The sequence below is a fragment of the Aotus nancymaae genome, unplaced genomic scaffold (assembly GCF_030222135.1).
Source record: "Aotus nancymaae isolate 86718 unplaced genomic scaffold, 86718_ANA_hifiasm-v0.15.2.pri h1tg000064l_1, whole genome shotgun sequence".
NCBI classification, from domain to species: Eukaryota; Metazoa; Chordata; class Mammalia; order Primates; family Aotidae; genus Aotus; species Aotus nancymaae.
Genome location: NW_026988479.1, coordinates 7,726,153 through 7,745,634, shown reverse-complemented (window position 1 = coordinate 7,745,634; position 19,482 = coordinate 7,726,153). Strand labels below are relative to the sequence as shown.

General features: G+C 35.5%; 1 protein-coding gene across 4 annotated transcripts in view; it reads left to right on the top strand.

Annotated features, from left to right (window-relative positions):
• Positions 1-13,439, top strand: part of KIF3A (kinesin family member 3A) — a 44,603-nt gene extending 31,164 nt beyond the window's left edge. The window contains exons 10-18 of one of the 4 annotated variants that reach the window (XM_064366306.1): positions 154-225; positions 5,184-5,340; positions 5,757-5,937; positions 6,147-6,257; positions 6,898-7,023; positions 9,326-9,379; positions 9,739-9,807; positions 10,639-10,763; positions 13,323-13,439. In XM_064366306.1, the coding sequence (XP_064222376.1) occupies positions 154-225; positions 5,184-5,340; positions 5,757-5,937; positions 6,147-6,257; positions 6,898-7,023; positions 9,326-9,379; positions 9,739-9,807; positions 10,639-10,763; positions 13,323-13,371 (944 nt within the window). In that variant the 3' untranslated portion in view covers positions 13,372-13,439. Of the gene's footprint in view, positions 1-153; positions 226-5,183; positions 5,341-5,756; positions 5,938-6,146; positions 6,258-6,897; positions 7,024-9,325; positions 9,380-9,738; positions 9,808-10,638; positions 10,764-11,391; positions 13,294-13,322 lie in introns of those variants that run through there. The other 3 variants (XM_064366305.1, XM_012444404.2, XM_064366307.1) reach the window with 3 other exon arrangements.
• The last annotated feature ends 6,043 nt before the right edge of the window (positions 13,440-19,482 follow it).

The following is a 19,482-nucleotide window of genomic DNA, read 5'->3' as shown; positions in this document are numbered from 1 at the left end:
TTGTTTTTAGGGAAAGTAAATTTTGGTTCTTTAATACAAAGCTTGATTGTCCTTTAAATTTTTTTCTCTGGAACTGAATTTTTCTGTGTATGTGTTCATTTTCTTGTTCCCTCTTTCTTTGGTTCCCGTTGGGCTCATTTCTTTGTTTTCCAGGCAGTAGCAGCAGCAGTAGTTCAGACTCCACATGTTCTGTCATAGAGAAACCTCTGGATAAGTTCTTGCCTAGTGAGTGGTAGCTCTTACGTTCTCTAACAGAGCTTTGGCTTTTCCATAACACATGGGCTTCATTTGAGCAATGCTGCACCGCTCCCTGTCATTACCTACAGAATACATGTTGGATTCCTCAGTAGAACAAAGCATGTGATGATTCCTTCACCCCCTTTCATTGCTTCCAGTTAATCATAATTGTTAAAACATATGCTTTAGCTTATGTTTGAGACAATGGAAGAGAGATTCATGCTTTTGCAATTGAGATAATGTAAAGAGAGCTAGTAAGCTGTATAAAAGAGTAATTCTTATGGTTCTTTTTTAGGTTTCATGATACATTTCTAATTCTGCTCAGTACAAGGGACACGTGACATTAGATCTTAAATTTCTAAAAGTACAAATTATATTTGGAAGTACACCAGTGCCCATTATAACATGTCATACAGTTATAAATATTTTACTCTTTGGTGTCCTATTCTTAGTGGTAGCTTAAAGCTCCCAAATAAAGAAAAACGTGAAGCTTGACGCAAGTAAAGATGAATTGAATAGTGTTTTATTTCAAATGGACATTTACCCATATTTCTAAATTACCTGATAGATTTTAAGACATTTTCTAAGGTATGATTAGAGAATGCAGGATCACGAGAAGATTATGCAGGATCCATCTAGACTTATTTCAAACTTAAACACTTTTGTTAAAACCTAATTTAATCAAATTGAAAAGTGTTATCTGTTTTATTTTCAGAAGAAAGGGGAGTAGTGTTGTTTTCTTGTACCAGCCTGCAGCTTACTGTCTTTTAAAGCATTATCTATATACTTACCCTTCCAAAACTAATGACAAAGATAATTGCTTATTGTCCTTATGCTTTTAGCTTCTAGAATAATTCCAAGAATATTAGAAATCTTTTTCTTTATTGACAATTTGTAGGCAAGTTACCAAAACAATTCATTTCGAAGGATAATTTGTAAAATGCTTGAAATTGCATTAGAAACCACGTAGAGGTATTACTCTGTATAATAAAGTGTGAAATACAAGAAAATATTTGAGTGGGAGGCATTGCAATTTAATTTTCTGTTTTAAAACTTAAAGAATAGTTATATGAAAGTAGGTTATGAAATGAGTTGTACTTTATTCAGTTCAAGAAGTTTTAATTCGTTAGCATACCTTGTACATAACGTTTTTTGTTGTAATGTGGGTGTGTTGGTGAAGTGGAGAGGTGGTTGTCCCAGCATGTGGTTAGCTGTGTGTAACTTGTATGTACCCTCCCTTTAAAAAATCTGAATAGCCTTTTTTAAAGGTGTTTCTTGCTTGAATCATCAATTGGCACTGACTTATATAGAATCATTGTTATAATTACCCTTAACCATCTGCTAATAGAAGGAATGTAAGTTTGTTATTATACAGGTGTACTTCATTTTATGTAATAATTTTTTTTTTTTCTGAAAAGAGAAAAAAAAGCCCATAAATCCGGTTGGGAAATCAGATGTATTGAAAGAACTTGCTGTCTTTAAAAATTCTTCTTTAGACTTTCCTGTTAATCAAATAATTAGTGGAAATTACTATAATCTAATTTATCTGTTTGGTTCAGGTTTTTGTGTTAGATTTTCTTAAAGTGAGGCATGCCTCTAATAGATCCATATACTAAAAGAAATACTGAATTGGGATGTTTTTGCTAGGGACAGTGTGAATTTTGTTGCTTTAAACTTACTAGTTGTTAAAATTGTCTTAATTTTCTGTTCTGCCCTTTTAGATTACTTCCCAGGTCTTAGCAAGTTCCTAATTTCATGTCTACTGTTAGCATAACTACATGGTGTTGAACTGTGACCTTTGCAGGACTTGGGGAATCAGTGTGAGCTCTTGAGATTGACTTGAGTTATAATCTAAGACTAAGATAATTTTATTATTCTTGCTTAAATTACATTTCTCATTGTATTAAATATGCTTTCTTTTTATATGGGCTCTATTTCAGTTTTGATAATGATTTGATTCACTTCTACACTTAAATGAATGCTATTACGTATTTTTCTTTGTTTTACCAAAGAAATAATGTTTTCCTTTTTTTCTCCTCATCTCTGTGCATATGCTTCCTGTCTGCGATTTGCTTACTACTTCTTATTGCAAGATCAAGCAGGTTGGTGTGATTGATTTGCACTCCACATGGTATAATTATTTATCCTATAAATAACTTCATTTAAATATATTAAATTTTAAAAATTTAATTTTCTTTTTTTACCAGGTAAGTATCTTTTGTATTTTTAAAAACCTTTCAACTTCAGCTTTTAAAAAAAAACTTATTTTTTTTCTAAATTCTTAAAAGACCCATTAGCTAAATTTTGGAAATACAACTGTAAACTACTTCACATTCAAACATTTTTTTCCTTTTTTTTTTTTAAAGCCAAGAATTGAATGCCTGGTTACCTATGCTGTGGGTCCTTATGTAATAAAAATGAAATTAATTCAATTAATTAATTCAGTAAGGTCTGCCCTAAAGTTCTTCCCCTTTAACTTACCCTGGCCAGTTCACCTTCACAGTATTGGTTAGAGCACATGAGAAAGGGCAATAAAAATGTTACTAGTTATATCTGGCTTAATTAAATACTCTTATGGCATTAACTTTTAAAAATATTTATTTGCCTTAAATTTTGTGCTGGATTTACCATGCATTATTAGAAAAAGATTTCGTTTTTGTTTGATTGATTTGTCTAGTAAGGTTTTTTTTAAAAAAAGTCTTTTAAAAAATACAGTAAAAGTGACTTTTAGTGATGTCACATTTTTAAATGCCTGGTTAGGAGAGTTAGCACATATTCACATTTAGCTTAAAATACTATTTTGGAAGAAATATAATGATTTGTCAGAGTGATTCTCGCTAAAGTAGTATCTTAACTAAATATTAGGCTTTTGAAACTAACCCTGGCTATGTACCTTTGATCATCTTCATGAAAGTGTTACAAGAGCACAATAAGGCTTTTGCTGCTTAAGTATCAGTTTGGAAACATCCCAGAATGGTTTTGAATTACTAATGTAATGTATTAATTCATCAACAATTATGTGTCTTTGTATTTCTACATACAAAGTCTTTTTATTAAGAAAATCTTTTTATTTTACTGCCTCTTAATGGGTTTTGAAACTGTTTTTAACTATTGAGAAAACAATTAGAACCCTGGAAGCTTGTACATATTACTGTTTGTATGTTGATTAGATCATTTCCTCTATACTATTAGCATCAGTGTCTTCATGCATTTATTATTTTTGTCTTAACATATTTCCCATTTTATCTTTAAATATTTGTAATTCTGAGTGGAAAGGAAGTTAACTTTTTAAAATGCATATACTTACTATATACCTGAAATGATACTTTTCTCCTTCAGATTTCTAAGACATAGTATAACTGATGGAAAGTACTTTGAGAATAGGAGTTAAATTCTTTTTAAGTTATTTTTTAACAGCTAATTCAAAAGATTCAATACAGATGACTGTGCCAAACAAGCCGATAAAATCAGTCTACCTCCTGACTTTTGGAATGCAATGAATCACACCACACCAAAGCATGAATTTGGATCAGTGCTTTTATTTACTCTTTTATTTCATTTGTCTCATGTCTTAGGTTTTCTTTGGACTTACAGTTCTATAGAAATAATGTATTTTAAACCCTTGAATTTTTTACATAATTTCGTTCTAAAGAGTTAAAGCCTATTAATGATTCTTCATCTCATGGTTCCTGAAAGAATATACTCAGTTATGTATCTCCATCATAATTATTTTTCAGTTTTTTTTCCTCATTAGGTGGTAGGGGGTTAGCTTTTGGGTGGAGACATTAACAGTTTGTAAACTCTTATGATTTACACTCTTCTTCTGTAGTTCTTTGGGAAGGAAGTTAAGAATGACAGAAAGCTTCCAGGAGAGCCTCAGACCAATTCTATGAAAAGTTTTATTAGTTTTCTGAAGAAATGCATGTTTCTAAGAAACTGTATAACCAGAAATGAATTGTCTTTGATTCAGTTTAATAACAAGTTTAATAAGCTAGTTTTATTTTCTCTTTTTTCTGTTCATTTGGATTTTATAATTTTGAAATTCATTAATAAACTTTCATTGAGCACCTATTATATGTGTATAAAATACTTTATTAGACATTATTAGCAAAATAATTGGAAGCCGTATTCCAGCTTTATTATTCGGTAGTATTTCTACCTATATTTGACAATTGGCGTGTTTACTCTGACTTAGGGAGTCTTCAGGTCCTGAGTTTGACATAATAACAAGCTATTTTAGTTGTTTCTTTAGTGTATGATGATGGATCATGACAGCTCAGCAACTGTGAAATGCTTGGTTAATTACCATGTGTGTAACTGTTACATAATTACATAGTATATAATTTTTTCCTTTAAAAGTATGCTGTGAAATAAAACACTTTAATGTTATTAAACAAAAATTTTAGAAAAAGCTCTGAAAAATGTATTAAAACTACTTGATATAAATTCTGCCTGTTATTTTTATCTGTGCATTTTATACCTATATATGACTTTTATGCACTTCCGTGAACTTGGGGAGGGTGTTTTTTAAGGAGTTGCTCGATTTTATACTTGGTTATTGGGAAAAAGTAACTGAAGAATCATGTTGTGTTTTTTTAACCTATATTTGTTATCTGGGGACATAAATTTTTTTTTTTAATTTGGCTTTCCTGTTAATTTTTCTTTTTCTATTTTTTTAGCTCATCTGTTTTGCTTTTCTTTCACTTATTTTCTTAGTTACCATTGCACAGTTGGACAACAGTTTGAATTTAGCAATGAGTTAAAAAGTTCTAGGAACATAATAAATGGAAATGCATGATATTATTGGTTTGATTTCCTTATAATATTGATAATTGTTTTTGTATTATTGAGAAGTGTAGGCATTTCTATATTGAAGGAGATAATTTATATAAGTCTGAAACATTGACTCATTTTAGTGATTTGTTGCAATTAAATGATTCAAATAGGTAAAAAGAAAGTCTCCCCAGATAAGATGATTGAAATGCAAGCAAAAATTGATGAGGAGAGAAAAGCACTTGAAACAAAGCTTGACATGGAAGAAGAAGAAAGAAACAAGGCTAGAGCTGAATTAGAGAAACGGGAAAAAGATCTTCTTAAAGCCCAGTGAGTATTACTGCATTGAGATGAATTCGTGATTTAAATTTCTATTTTTTCATAGGACATAAAAGTAGGAAAATTGAATAGTAATTAAAAGCTTGATTTTTGTCTCTCGTGTAGCTTTTTTTCGATAAAGGGTCCATTGTCTATAGTGTATTTGTAAAAACCAGATCTGTCTTGATTATTTCCATGTGATAGGAAAACATATTCATGAATTAGAATGACTTATAGATTAAATTAGAAATTGATACTACACTGCTTATCAATTAGAAATTGATACTACTATACATTGGTAGAGATGTTACATAATTATATTTCTATTTTGAAATTGTATATCCCAATTTTTGTTAAATTTTGGGAAATGATATTGGTAGAATAATAGAAGATCAGTGAATATAGAGTATTCTCATTCTAATCAATAGACAAGAACATCAGTCTTTGCTGGAAAAATTGTCTGCCCTGGAAAAGAAGGTAATTGTTGGTGGGGTTGATTTGTTGGCCAAAGCTGAGGAACAAGAGAAACTTCTTGAAGAATCTAACATGGAACTGGAAGAAAGGAGGAAAAGAGCAGAGCAACTTCGCAGAGAACTTGAGGAAAAAGAGGTAATGTGACTTTCTGTTTTTAGTTTGATATTTTGCCTGAGAGATCTAACTTTTCTAGTGGAAAGCTATCATCGTACTGAAATTTTAAAACATATTTATGGATTGCTTTGAAGGAAAAGAGTTACTAAACATTTATATCATTTGTTAAAGAATTAGATATTTGATTTTACAGATAAAATTATTCTGAAGTTTACTAATTTTTTTCATAGCAAGAACGTTTGGATATTGAAGAAAAATATACCAGTTTGCAAGAGGAGGCACAGGGGAAGACCAAGAAATTAAAGAAAGTGTGGACTATGCTGATGGCTGCAAAGTCAGAGGTTGGTTCTTTTAGAAATTACCTACTAATGAATGTGATTCTGAATTTTTTAAAAAGGAGTTCTTTGATTAAGAATTCATAAGTACCTGTAATTCCAGCACTGTGGGAGGCCAAGGCGGGTGGATCACGAGGTCAAGAGATCGAGACCATCCTGGTCAACATGGTGAAACCCCGTCTCTACTAAAAATACAAAAAATTAGCTGGGCATGGTGGTGTGTGCCTGTAATCCCAGCTACTCAGGAGGCTGAGGCAGGAGAATTGACTGAGCCCAGGAGGCAGAGGTTGCGGTGAGCCGAGATCGCGCCATTGCACTCCAGCCTGGGTAACAAGAGCGAAACTCCGTCTCAAAAAAAAAAAAAAGAATTCATAAGTAATCATAGTCTGAACTTATAATTTAAAAGAATTAAGATATTTCTCCTTTATGTGTAATTTTTAATTTTAATCTATTAAGCTAAATTGTTCTTTCCAACCTTAACAAATAGTGTAGAATAGATGCTGATAGTGTCACGCTGTTTATCGTTTTTATAAAAGAACTAGGTAAGCTCTCACAAGGCCTCTTAGACTAGTGTCCTATGTGAGATGGAGCTGTTTTGTAGTTAAAGTCTTGTTTGTTCATAATCTTTTTGTGGATTTTCTGGTAGATGGCTGATCTCCAACAAGAACATCAGAGGGAAATTGAGGGCCTACTGGAGAACATTCGACAACTTAGCCGGGAGCTTCGACTTCAGATGCTTATTATTGATAACTTTATACCTCGAGATTATCAGGTAAAAAGGAAGTCCTCTGACCCAGAGGACTTTACTGGGATTAAGGAACAGGAATTATAATTTCTAATTTAATTGATGGTAAATACTTAATATTTCAGTTATTGAATGTACAATTTTCTTGAACAAATGCCATCACATTTCACTTTAGTTGTTACCTTTTCTTAATACATAATCTCTGAGTATCTAAAGATCTAAATGAGAATTTTTCAGCCTTTTAGACAAACTCAGATTCATATACATGCAATCAAAATCAAGGTGTAGGTTCCATTCCTTCATTTAGCACTCGTTATCATACAAGTAGAATAAATGGAACCTTTATGCTACCTTTTTCTCCCTGCTATGGTTGTGGATTCTTTTTGTGTGTGTGTGTGTATGTGGTATAATATCAATAATATGAAATTTACCATTTTAGCAATTGTAAGTGTGCAATTCAATGGCATTTAGTACATTCACACTGTTTTGCAACCCTCATTATGATTCATCTCCAGAATTTTTGATATTAGTATAATTTTAAAATCTCAGCCTCTATTTATTTGTAATCCAGAATTTGTCTTTCCAGTACATTTTGGTAAACTTTAACATTATGATTTTTTTTTTTTTTTTTTTTGAGACAGAGTCTCACTCTTTTGCCCAGGCTGGAGTGCAGTGGTGCAATCTCAGCTCACTGCAACCTCCGCCTCCTAGGTTTAAGCAATTCTTAGGCCTCAGCCCCCTGAGTAGCTGGGATTACAGGCATGCACCACCATACCTGGCTAATTTTTGACTATTTAGTACAGATGGGATTTAACCACATTGGTCAGGCTGGTCTCAAATTCCTGAGCTCAGGTGATCTGTCCCTTTTGGCCTCCCAAAGTGCTGTGTTACAGACATGAACCACTGTGCCTGGCCAATTTTTTAAAAGTCTGTTTTGAATCTCAATACAGATTTAAGAAATTTGTCTGAGGCCAGGCACAGTGGCTCAGGCCTGTAATCCCAGCACTTTGGGAGGCTGAGTCGGGTGGATCACTGAGGTTAGCAGTTCAAGACCAGCCTGGCCAACATGGTGAAACCCCACTCTACTAAAATACAAAAAAATTAGCTGGGCTTGGTGGTGGGCACCTGTAATCCCAGCTACTCGGGAGGTTGAGGCAGGAGAATCACTTCAACCTGGGAGGTAGAAGTTGCGGTGAGCCGAGATCGCTCCATTGCACTCCAGCCTGGGCAACAGAGCAAAACTCTGTCTTAAAATCTTAAAAAAAAAAAAAAAGAAAAGAAGTCTTAGGTGTTTGTTTGTTTGTTTATTTTTAATCTTAGGTACATGGAATTAATCTGGGGTTTATGGTACATTCTTCTTATTGGTCCTTGGATGGCCTGCTTTTATTTAGTTATTATTTTTTTTTTTTTGAGACGGAGTTTCACTCTGGTTACCCAGGCTGGAGTGCAATGGCGCGATCTCGGCTCACTGCAACCTCCGCCTCCTGGGTTCAGGCAATTCTCCTGCGTCAGCCTCCTGAGCAGCTGGAATTACAGGCACGCGCCACCATGCCCAGCTAATTTTTTGTATTTTTAGTAGAGACGGGGTTTCACCATGTTGACCAGGATGGTCTCGATCTGTTGACCTCGTGATCCACCCGCCTTGGCCTCCCACAGTGCTGGGATTACATATTTAGTTATTTTTTATTGAAATCACCCAAAACAAAAGCTAGGACCTAATGATAACCTACTTCTTTTTTTTTTTTTATTTTGAAACAGAGTTTTGCTCTTGTTGCCCAGGCTGGAGTGCAATGGTGTGATCTTGGCTTACTGTAACCTCTGCCTCCTGGATTCAAGTAATTCTCCTGCCTCAGCCTCCCAAGTAGCTGGGATTACAGGCATGTGCCACCAGGCCTGGCTAATTTTGTATTTTTAGAAGAGATGGGGTTTCACCATGTTGGTCAGGCTCATTTCAAACTCCTGACCTCAGGTATCCACCCACCTCAGCCTCCCAAAGTGTTAGGATTATAGGCATGAGCCACCACACCCGGCCCAGTAATAACCTACTTCTAACGAGTTTCCCTTTCCTTATTTCATTCCTTTGCCTCTTCCAACCCAGGGTAACCATTACCTTGATTCCTGAGTTTCTCATTCTGTTGTTTTTTCATTTTCAGTTTTATTGTATCTACATGCATTCCTAAGAAATACATATTTTAGAATTTATAAAAAGGTTATATCAGTATATAATGTTTTGAGACTTAAATTTTATTAATGTTAAGATTTTAGTTTTATGACTTCAATATTTTAAATGTCATTAAATATTAAAAATAAGCTTTCATTCTTTTAAAAGGAAATGATTGAAAACTATGTCCATTGGAATGAAGACATAGGAGAATGGCAGCTAGTGAGTATTACCTTCATCCTTTCATGTTATACTTAAAGAGTACTTCCTATGGGCTAGAAATTGTGCTGGCTACAGTAGGGAGGAAGGTAGTCCAGTGGATGAATCAGATGAGAATCCAGTAGGGCAGATCAGATGTTTTTTTAATTATACATAATTAATTATAACATACAGATCATGATCTGGGTGAAAATGGTCAGGGTCAGGGGCTATGTGGGACTGAGTAACCTCTGAGGCCCTTTCTGCCCCAACATTCAAATGTTTTACTAGTGTAATATTAGGATATCTCAGTTATTTGCGTAACTCACAGTATTGATTACTAATTAAGACGTTTCTCTCTTTCCCCCTTTTCTTTTTTTGAGAAATGTGTTGCCTACACGGGAAACAACATGAGGAAGCAAACCCCAGTACCTGATAAAAAGGAGAAAGATGTAAGAGTACTTTTTAAAAAAATACAAAACTATAGTTGTTTCTTTATGGGAATGTGAGTCATTAAGTTGTATTATCAACCTGATATCTGTTAATCAGCTCTCCTGAAAAATGGCCTTATCTTTTGGGAATAAAGGCTCTAGGATGGGGTGATGGTTAGGACAATTCCGCTTTCCATCGGTCTTGATGTCAGGCTTATTCACACTGTAAGAGTGGCATAGAGTCCCTCTTTGGAGTCCTCTTTTCACTACCACTCTGGGTATAGCGTTATGGGTAGAGACTAGAATGTGTCTTCCTCTTCAAAGCTAGTTCTAGTCCTGGATCAACAAGAGGGAGCAGCTTTAAAAAAAAAATAGCAGGCTGGGCACGGTGGCTCACGCCTGTAATCCCAACACTTTGGGAGGCCTAGGTGAGTGGATCACAAGGTCAAGAGATTGAGACCATCCTGGCCAACATGGTGAAACTCCATCTCTACTGAAAATACAACAGTTAGCTGGGTATGGTGTCACGTGCCTGTAATCCCAGCTACTCAGGAGGCTGAGGCAGGAGGATCGCTTGAACCCAGGAGGCAGAGGTTGTAGTGAGCCGAGATCATGCCACTACACTCCAGCCTGAGCCTGAGTAACAGAGCAAGACTCCGTCTCAAAAAAAAAAAAAAAAAAACAGCAACAGTTTTTATGTCCAAGGGATTAGAAGATGACATCATTAGACATTTCTTTGGTTTTATCATCTGTGGTTTTTTTTTCTGGGAGTTTACTCGGTATTCTAAATCTTCCCTCAAATCTGGTTTAACTCTCCCATAAGAGTGCTTTGTGTTTATTTCTTTTACTTAGCCCTTTGAAGTGGACCTTTCTCACGTGTATCTTGCCTATACTGAGGAGAGTCTCCGTCAGTCTTTGATGAAACTAGAAAGACCACGAACTTCAAAGGGGAAAGCAAGGCCAAAGACAGGGAGAAGGTAAGGACTGTCCTTGAATCTAATAAAATGAAGGCATTGAGGTATTCTAATTAAATACATATATAAGAAATTAAAATTTATTTAAGTAACATGATACATATTTTGGCTGATTTATTAAAAATCAAATTCCTGGTGGGGCACAGTGGCTCACGCCTGTAATCCCAACACTTTGGGAGGCCAAGGCAGATGGATCATGAGGTTAAGAGTTTAAGACCAGCCTGGCTAACATGGTGAAACCCTGTCTCTACTAAAAATACAAAAATTAGCCAGACATGGTGGTGCACACCTGTAATCCCAGCTACTCAGGAGGCTGAGGCAGGAGAATTGCTTGAACCCAGGAATCAGAGGTTGCAGAGAGCTGAGATTACACTTCTACACTCCAGCCTGGGCAACAAAGCACAACTTGGTCTCAAAAAAAAAAAAAAATCAAATTCCTTGTGTATTAGAATTTGAGTAAATAAAATCTGGCCAAAGAATTAAGGTCTTCCAACTTCTTAGGCTCCCGTGTAATAGAATTTATTTTTATTTCACCCTATTATTTTTAAATGTATAATGAATTTAATTCCTTAATTCTTAGACTAATTCTTCTTATGAAATGCTAATTAATTTGCCTGTTTGGTCTCCCAAGGTATTGTGTTCAGCTGGTTAGTTTTTCTGTCACAGTGCCCCAAGAACCTTGATTTCCTCAGTCACCAGCTAAGGAAAACTTCTCTGGACATTTGCCCCTCTCCTTTGGGTGCTGGTTTTGACTGTTGGGTAGTCTGCATGTATCATCACATAAGCTTAGGGAAATCAGGATGTGGGAGTCCTGGACTGGAGCTTATTTTTTTTCTCTCCCTTTCCTGCATCAAGGACTGTTCAGTTTATTTAAGCTGATTTTAAGACTCTGGGGCTCCTGAAATGCAGAAAATAATAAACTGCTTTTTTCTATACTTTGAGTGCATGGACTTTCAAGGTACATGTGGGATTAAGTTATATGGTTTTGATATTTTTATGCTACATAATCTGATAGACATGACTTAACACTTATAAATTTGGGGTGGTTGAACTCAAGAGTTGGGCAGTCAGTTGCATATTAAAAATGTACAAATTTTTACATTCTTTAGCATTAGGTGAGGGGTTAAAAATTTTTCTATGCCAGCACATGCCATTCATATTATACTAATGAATGAAGTAAATCAGTTCTAAGAAGCACGAGTCCCTTTAGATATATTGTTTACTTTTCCACTTGACAATGCAAGTGTGATGACAAATGGTGAGACATTTGGCCTCAATGTAGGAGAAAAATTGGCAGTGGTGGGGACTGGGGCAAACTGTAGAGCAGTTGTGTCTAAAGTGAGTGGCTGCTATTCTCTTCCTAGTTATCTATGGAAATAGAGGGCTCATTGTTTCTGATTCTTCTCTCTCTCTCTTTTTTCTTTTTGTTTTTTTTTGAGATGGAGTCTTGCTCTGTTGCCCAGGGTGGAGTGCAGTGATGTGATCTCTGCTCACTGCAACCTTCACCTCCTGGGATTAAGCAATTCTCCTGCCTCAGCCTCCCGAGTAGCTGGGATTAGCACCTGCCAACACACCCGGCTGATTTTTGTATTTTTAGTAGAGATAGGGTTTTGCCGTGTTGGCCAGGCTGGTCTTGAACCCCTGACCTCAGGTGATCTGCCCGCTTCAGCCTCCCAAAGTGCTAGGATTACAGGTATGAGCCACTGTACCCAGCCTGGATCTTCTCTTTTCTGAGGAGAAGCCAAAAATTGGAATTATTTACTTGAGATCTCTTAATTTTAGTTACTTTTTTTTTTTAACTGTGTGGACCTAAAGCAAATGAGTAAGATATTTGAATACATTTTTCAGAAGACCCATTTTAAGATGTCTTTTTTTTAGTTTAACATAAAATAAGTGTGGCTCAACATTATATGAGCCAAACTCACCATCTCTGTGTGCTAGAATTGACCTGCTGTAACCATGGAAACCCTAAGAAAATGATAGCCATAAACATGGACAAATATATGCATTAAATGGTTTATTGATGTTATATTACATTATATGATATGTTCAATGTGATGTTCCTCATTAGAAACACGTTAGATGGGCTGGGCAAAATTTCAATAAATATGATACATTAATATAGCATTTCCATAAGTCCCTACATAAACATCTGTGAGGTGTTACCTGAGATGATTTGTTTCTGATTTCCTCTGAATCCACTTGCACCTTTTGAGTACCTCAGAAGAGGTAATCAGGGGGTTCAAATCTGGCAAGCATGCAGCTCACTTGGCCTGGCCACATGACCTAGTCCAGTCTTGGAAGTTAGCACCTGTCCTATCCCTCACTACTCTGGCATAATAGGGTGGGCCACCATCCTCTTGCACTTAATCTCAGTCAGCTTCCTATAGCCTGAAAAGGTGAGCATTAATTGAACATTTACTATGGTCAAACATGTTAAATATTGGCTTGTTTCCAGACTCTATACAGGCCACTCCACATTTTCTACTATATAATGTAAAGTGTTTGCATTTCGGTCTTTTAGGAAAGGATTCATGCTTGCTTTTTTTCTTTTCCAAACAGAAAGCGTTCTGCAAAGCCTGAAACTGTAATTGACTCTTTACTGCAGTAAATGTTACAGACTTAAAGTCACAATAAAAATTAGTGATATTCTCATGCCTGGACAAAATCTTTAATTAAAACACTTCTCTTATAATTTTAAGAAGACTTCTCTTATAATTTTAATTAATGGAAGCTGTAGATCAGTGAATAAGACCGGAAATAGTAATTTGCCTAATAACTTTTAGTCTACATATATTAATATAACATATTAAAATTGTACAACTGGTGATTGTTCAAATTGTCATACTACTATTCTTCAATTGTACTATGCAGGGAAGTTGGGGGAGCAGTTCATACTATAGAGAGCTATAGTTTAGATGTGTGTGTAAATTGGTTAGCTGAACTACTGTATATTTAGATAACTAGAATTTCAAAATAGAAACTGTGTCCTCTTTTGCATATAGAAGCAGATCAGATTGTCCTGTGTTGCGCTGTTATATATGAATGTTTGAACTGCACATCTAAGAAATGACTCGTTCTAACACTAACCCACCCAGCCTGTTTAAACACATTCTAATTTTCTGACATTCGTTGCATTTTAAGTATGAGATGACTGATCTTATTAATTTTCTGTAGAAAATTTTATAATTCAACAATCCTTATGAGTATACATATCTTTTAAAAAGTTGAAAATGTTTCATCTGGATCTTTCTTAACTTTTTTCTTGCCAGTTTGAGTTCAAATCAAATACACCTTATGTCCTGGTTTCATATTCTCTTGAAACATTTAATTGTACCTAAGTATAAAGGATCTACTGTTGCAGAAAATTAAGAAGCTAAATACTGGTCAGTTATCTTTGCCTGCATGTGTACTTTTAAAAATTCACTTTGAAGTGTAGCTTATGGATGCTTTTCTTTGAATTCTAAATTTTGGTGGGAATTACTTCGTATCTCCCAGTTGTGAAGGGTCTCCATTTTCCAGAAAATGCAGCTAAGCAAGAAAAATATCTTTTAAATACTTAGCCTTTAAAACACTTTTTATTTTGTTTTTGTATTTTAAAAATAAAATATTCTTTTCTGAATTTCTTCTACTGAGTAATCCAATTAGACCATATTCCTCTACAAATAAAAATTATGTTCATTTCATAGTAAAGTTAAGTTGTAATAGATAGAATTATTTTTTCTGTTGTTAGTTGCTTATGAAATTTTTATTTTTATTTTTTTTAAAGTTAGGCTACTCCTGGCCGGGCATGGTGGATCACTTGAGGTCAGGAGTTTGAGACCAGGCTGGCCAACAAGGTGAAACCCCGTCTCTACTACAAATGCAATAATTAGCTGGGCGTGGTGGCACGAGCCTGTGATCCTAGCTACTTGGGAGGCTGAGGCAGGAGAACTGCTTGAACCTGGGAGGCGGAGGTTGCAGTGAGCTGAGATGGTGCCGCTGCACTCCAGCCTGGGTAACAGAGTGAGACTCCATCTCAAAAAATTAAAATAAAGTTATGCTACTCCTAAAGCACTTAATATATGTTTTGTGGTTTTCAAAATTATGAAATTAGCCCTGAAACACATTGGTTGAAATATTTTGAGACTTTATAAGTTAGTATTTATTTAATATTATTTTAATAAGTTTTGTTAAATCCTAGTTTAAATTACAAAGCTGTGTATAGAGTAGGGGTGAGTGAAGGTGGAGTCCTGGTGAGGTGGTGATTAAAATGTATCCATAGATTTAAAATCCATTCCATAATTGGAATATTGAATGTCCTGTGTGTGGTCAACATTTTCTAGGTGATTAGAATTGCATTTCACTGAAAGCATTTCTTTGTGGTATGTAAGATAGTTAGAAGCTTACTACTTAACTCTGTGGGGCATTGTTTAGGTACTATGAAGAGTTGAGGTAAATATGTGTCTTGTAAAAGCTTGTGTGATCAGAATATTTTGGTGATTATGAAATGTTTTTGATGATGCACATTTAACTGTTAGTAATTACTCTAAAGAAATATTAATTTACCAGTTGGAAAAAAAAAACAGTGCTTCTTTTTAAAAGTTCACGTTTCTAACCTTTTACAATTCAGCTAACAGGAAAGGAGTAACTTTTAAATCAAGCTTTAAAACATGGAAATTTAAGCCAGTATGTTGGATATTTTTTCATCCCACCCTACCATGATAACAAAAAGAAATCTATAAAAAGTCAAAATAAAAAGCCCATCTATAAAAAATCAGTTGAGTTCCTAAAGCAGGCTACTATAGCAGGGGTGTTTGTTTGTTTGTTTGGAGACAGAGTCTCACTCTATTACCCAGGCTGGAGTGCAGTGGGATGATCTCGGCTCACTGCAGCCTCTGCCTCTTCAGCCTTCTGAGTTGCTGGGACTACAGCTGTATACCACCACACCTGGCTAATTTTTGTATATTTTTGTAGAGACGAGGTTTTGCCATGTTACCCAGGCTGGTCTCGAACTTGTAGAGCTCAAGTGATCCACCTGTCTTAGCTACCCAAAGTGCTGGAATTACAGGCGTGATTATAGGCCTGAGCCACAATACCCAGCTTACTATAGCAGTTTTTTTTAAAAAAAGCATTATGTTAAAACTGATTATACCAGATGGACATTAAATATCCATCTCGGAAATACCAAAATTTGATATTCAAGCCTGGCCTGAATATCCATATGAAAATATGGGACACTGACTTTAGAGCTATACATTTAGCTCCAGTCATAGCAGTTCTGTGGTTTCGTCACATCTACTGTGTCTTTGTCCACAAATGAAATATTTTGTAACTTCAGTGTTAATTTTGTGAAAGGATATAGATGAACACACTTGCTCATTATTTGAAATAAATATGCAGATTTAAAATGAGTGGCACATATATGTAAATTGGTTATTGAATGAATATTCTCTTTTTCCTTTAATTTGAAGAGTCATATTTATTTATTAAAAGGAGACTTGGTAGTTTTATTGGTTTATAGTATCTTCTTTAATAATCCTTACAATTACATATACTTACAGTTAGGATGTTAAAATTATCGTAGTATTTCCTATTTGTGTTTAGATTCTTATAAAGCATGAGATGAGTAATCAAGGGGAGGGTTGCATCTCCATGTTTGCCTCATGAATAGAATCCATTTGACAAGCCATTTCCTTTCTTGAGAAAGGAATTTTTTTTTTTTGCTGCAAAAATTTAAGGTTATGTTGTGGGAGGGGGTGGTGCTACTTCATCTGTAACATATTTTAAAACTATGATTATGGTTTTTAGGGTTTTTTTTGTTTTGTTTCAATTTCTTTTTAGTCTGTTTTTAATATCCTTCCCCTTAACTCTTAAGGAAAGTCCTCCTCTTTCCTACAGGGCTGTGAATTAAGGAATGGGTAGCGTTTACATTTAAGTATGCCAGTGTCTGCCCAATTTCCTAATGTATACATTTGTTTTCTTTTTAATTATTCTTTGTTCTCAAAAATACTAGCAGAAAACATAGATGTTTCTAGTGCCTTTGAACTTATACTGTAGTCTGACTAAATAATGAATAACTTCAGTAGCATTACTATAATACTGTATACTGGCCAAAATTACAAATTGTACAGTTTGTTGCATCAATTACAAAAGCCACGCTTTCATTGTATTTTATGTATAAATTGTATTTGTTCAAGTTGTATATATTGATATTGTATGTATACATGCAGCATGGTTAAATAAGAATAAAAATCTTTTACCTAATGCCTGTAGTAATGGTCTGCTGCTTTTCTCAACTATCTTTGTGTTTACTTCCACCCTGATATGAACAAGCAGGTTCTTTGTGCTTGGCGTCTCAATTTTGTTAAGAGATGCCTGTGGTTAAGAGAGGCCTGTGTAATTTCACACCCAGAAATTCTTAATGTTATGGATCTTTTAAGCAGAAATCATGAAGCAAATCTTGGAGATATTATTTCTTTAAACTTTTAGGTTTGGGGGTACATAAAGGTTTGTTACATAGGTAAACACATGTCATGTGGGTTTGTTGTTCATATTATTTTATCACCCAGGTATTAAGTCCAGTACTGCCTGTCTCCCTCTTCCCACCTTCCCCATCAAGTAGACCCCAGTATCTGTCGTTTCCTTCTTCATGCTCATAAGTTCTTAACATTTAGCTCCCACTTAGAAGTGACAACATAGGGTATTTAGTTTAGTTCCTCTCCCCCAATTCCAGCTGACGTATTCCCATATTAGTTCGCTCAGGGTAATAGCCTCCAGCTCTGTCCATATTCCTACAAAAGATATGATCTCATTCTTTTTTATGGTTGCATAATATTCCATTGTATATATGTACCACATTTTCTTTATCCAGTCTGTCATTGATGGACATTTAGGTTGATTCCATGGAGAAACGTTTTAATTTTATTTATTTATTTAGAGACAGAGTTTTGCTCTTGTTGTCCAGGGTGGAGTACAGTGGCACGATCTCAGCTCACTGCAACCTTCACCTCCTGGATTCAAGCGATTTTCCTGCCTCAGCCTTCTGAGTAGCTGGGATTACAGGCATGCACCACCATACCCAGCTAATTTTGTATTTTTATTAGAGATGGGATTTCACCATGTTGTTCAGGCTGGTCTCGAACTCCTGACTTCAGGTGATCCACCTGCCTCGTCCTCCCAAAGGGCTGGGATTACAGGTGCGAGCCACCACGCCCAGCTGGAGAAACGTTTTTAAATGCACTGCTTCTCATTGATAAAATGTATTTTTCACGAAAAATACTTTTATCTGAGTTTTGTTATCCTTTTCATTAGGTGTTTGAGAACAGAAACCAATTCTCAGGTCGTAACTTAAGTATGCATGTAGAATGTATTCCATGAAAAGTACTGTTGCTTAGTGACAACCGTGCCATGATCTCATTTAGATTCTCTTCAGAAGCTTAAAGTATCTCCAAGACAATACCGTTACCTGGGTTATTGTCAATCATATGTTCTTTTGGCAAACATCGATTACCAGGCACTGTGATTGGCAGGCTTAAGAAATTCAAATTAGAAAATGGGAAATTTTGATTTGCCAACCTGTTTCAAAGGACTTTTAAAATTTTTATTTTTTAATTGACACATAATAAGATGTATTATGAGGTACATTGTGGTATTTTGATGCATGCAATATATAACGATCAGATTAATCAACATATACATCTCAGACGTTTATTATTTCCTTATGTTATGAACACTCAATATTTTCTAGCTATTTGAAAATATCGTTTACTATAGTCATTCTACAATGCTATAAAAATACTAGACCTTCTATCTAGCTGTAATTTTGTGTCTCAAATGACTTTCTTTTTAAAGACAGGGTTTTGCTCTATTCCCCAGGCTTGAGTGTGTGGTGTGTTCATAGCTCCAGAAAGTTCAATTACTTGAACTCCTGGGCCCAAGAAATCCTTCTGCCTCAGCCTCCTAAGTAACTAGGACTAAAGGTGCATGCCCCCACACCTGGCTAATTTTTTATTTTATTATATTTTGAGACAGAGTCTTGCTCTATCGCCCAGGCTGGAGTGCAGTGTTGTGATCTTGGTTCCCTTCAACGTCCGCCTCCCGAGTTCAAGTGATTCTCCTGCCTCAGCCTCCCAAGTAGCTGGGACTACAGGCGCGCACCACCACACCTGGCTAATTTCTGTATTTTTAGTAGAGACAGGGTTTCACCATATTGGCCAGGTTGGTCTCAAACTCCTGACCTCATGATCTGCCCGCCTTGGCCTCCTAAAGCACTGGGATTATAGGCGTGAGCCACTGTACCTGGCATCAAGCAATGTTTTCAAAATGTCTTTTTTGTAGGGGTGGAAACTCCTCTGGCCATTCCAGGGTTGTCGTTCTCCCTCAATTCCAGCTTACATAAAATTCTTACCTGTGTGTAGAACATGAAGACAAAATTAAAGGTCTGCCCTGGCGTTTGCAAGACAATAAATAGCGCTGCCTTTGCCCCCCTTTGTCCCTCTTCTCCAATTGAGTTCTGGAGCTATGATATCCAGTTCCATCAAGCAATACCACTGAGCCACTCCCTTACAAAACCTGTTGCTGCCTGTGTTGTCGGGATGCTGCTGAAGACATTGTCCATCCTATCATCTAGTTGAAGACTCAAGAAATTTCTTTTAAAGCTAAGTTCCAGATTATTATATCAGACTATTTTCTCCTTGCATGTATAATAAGAGTGAGGTAAAATAATGCATTTTCCATTGTG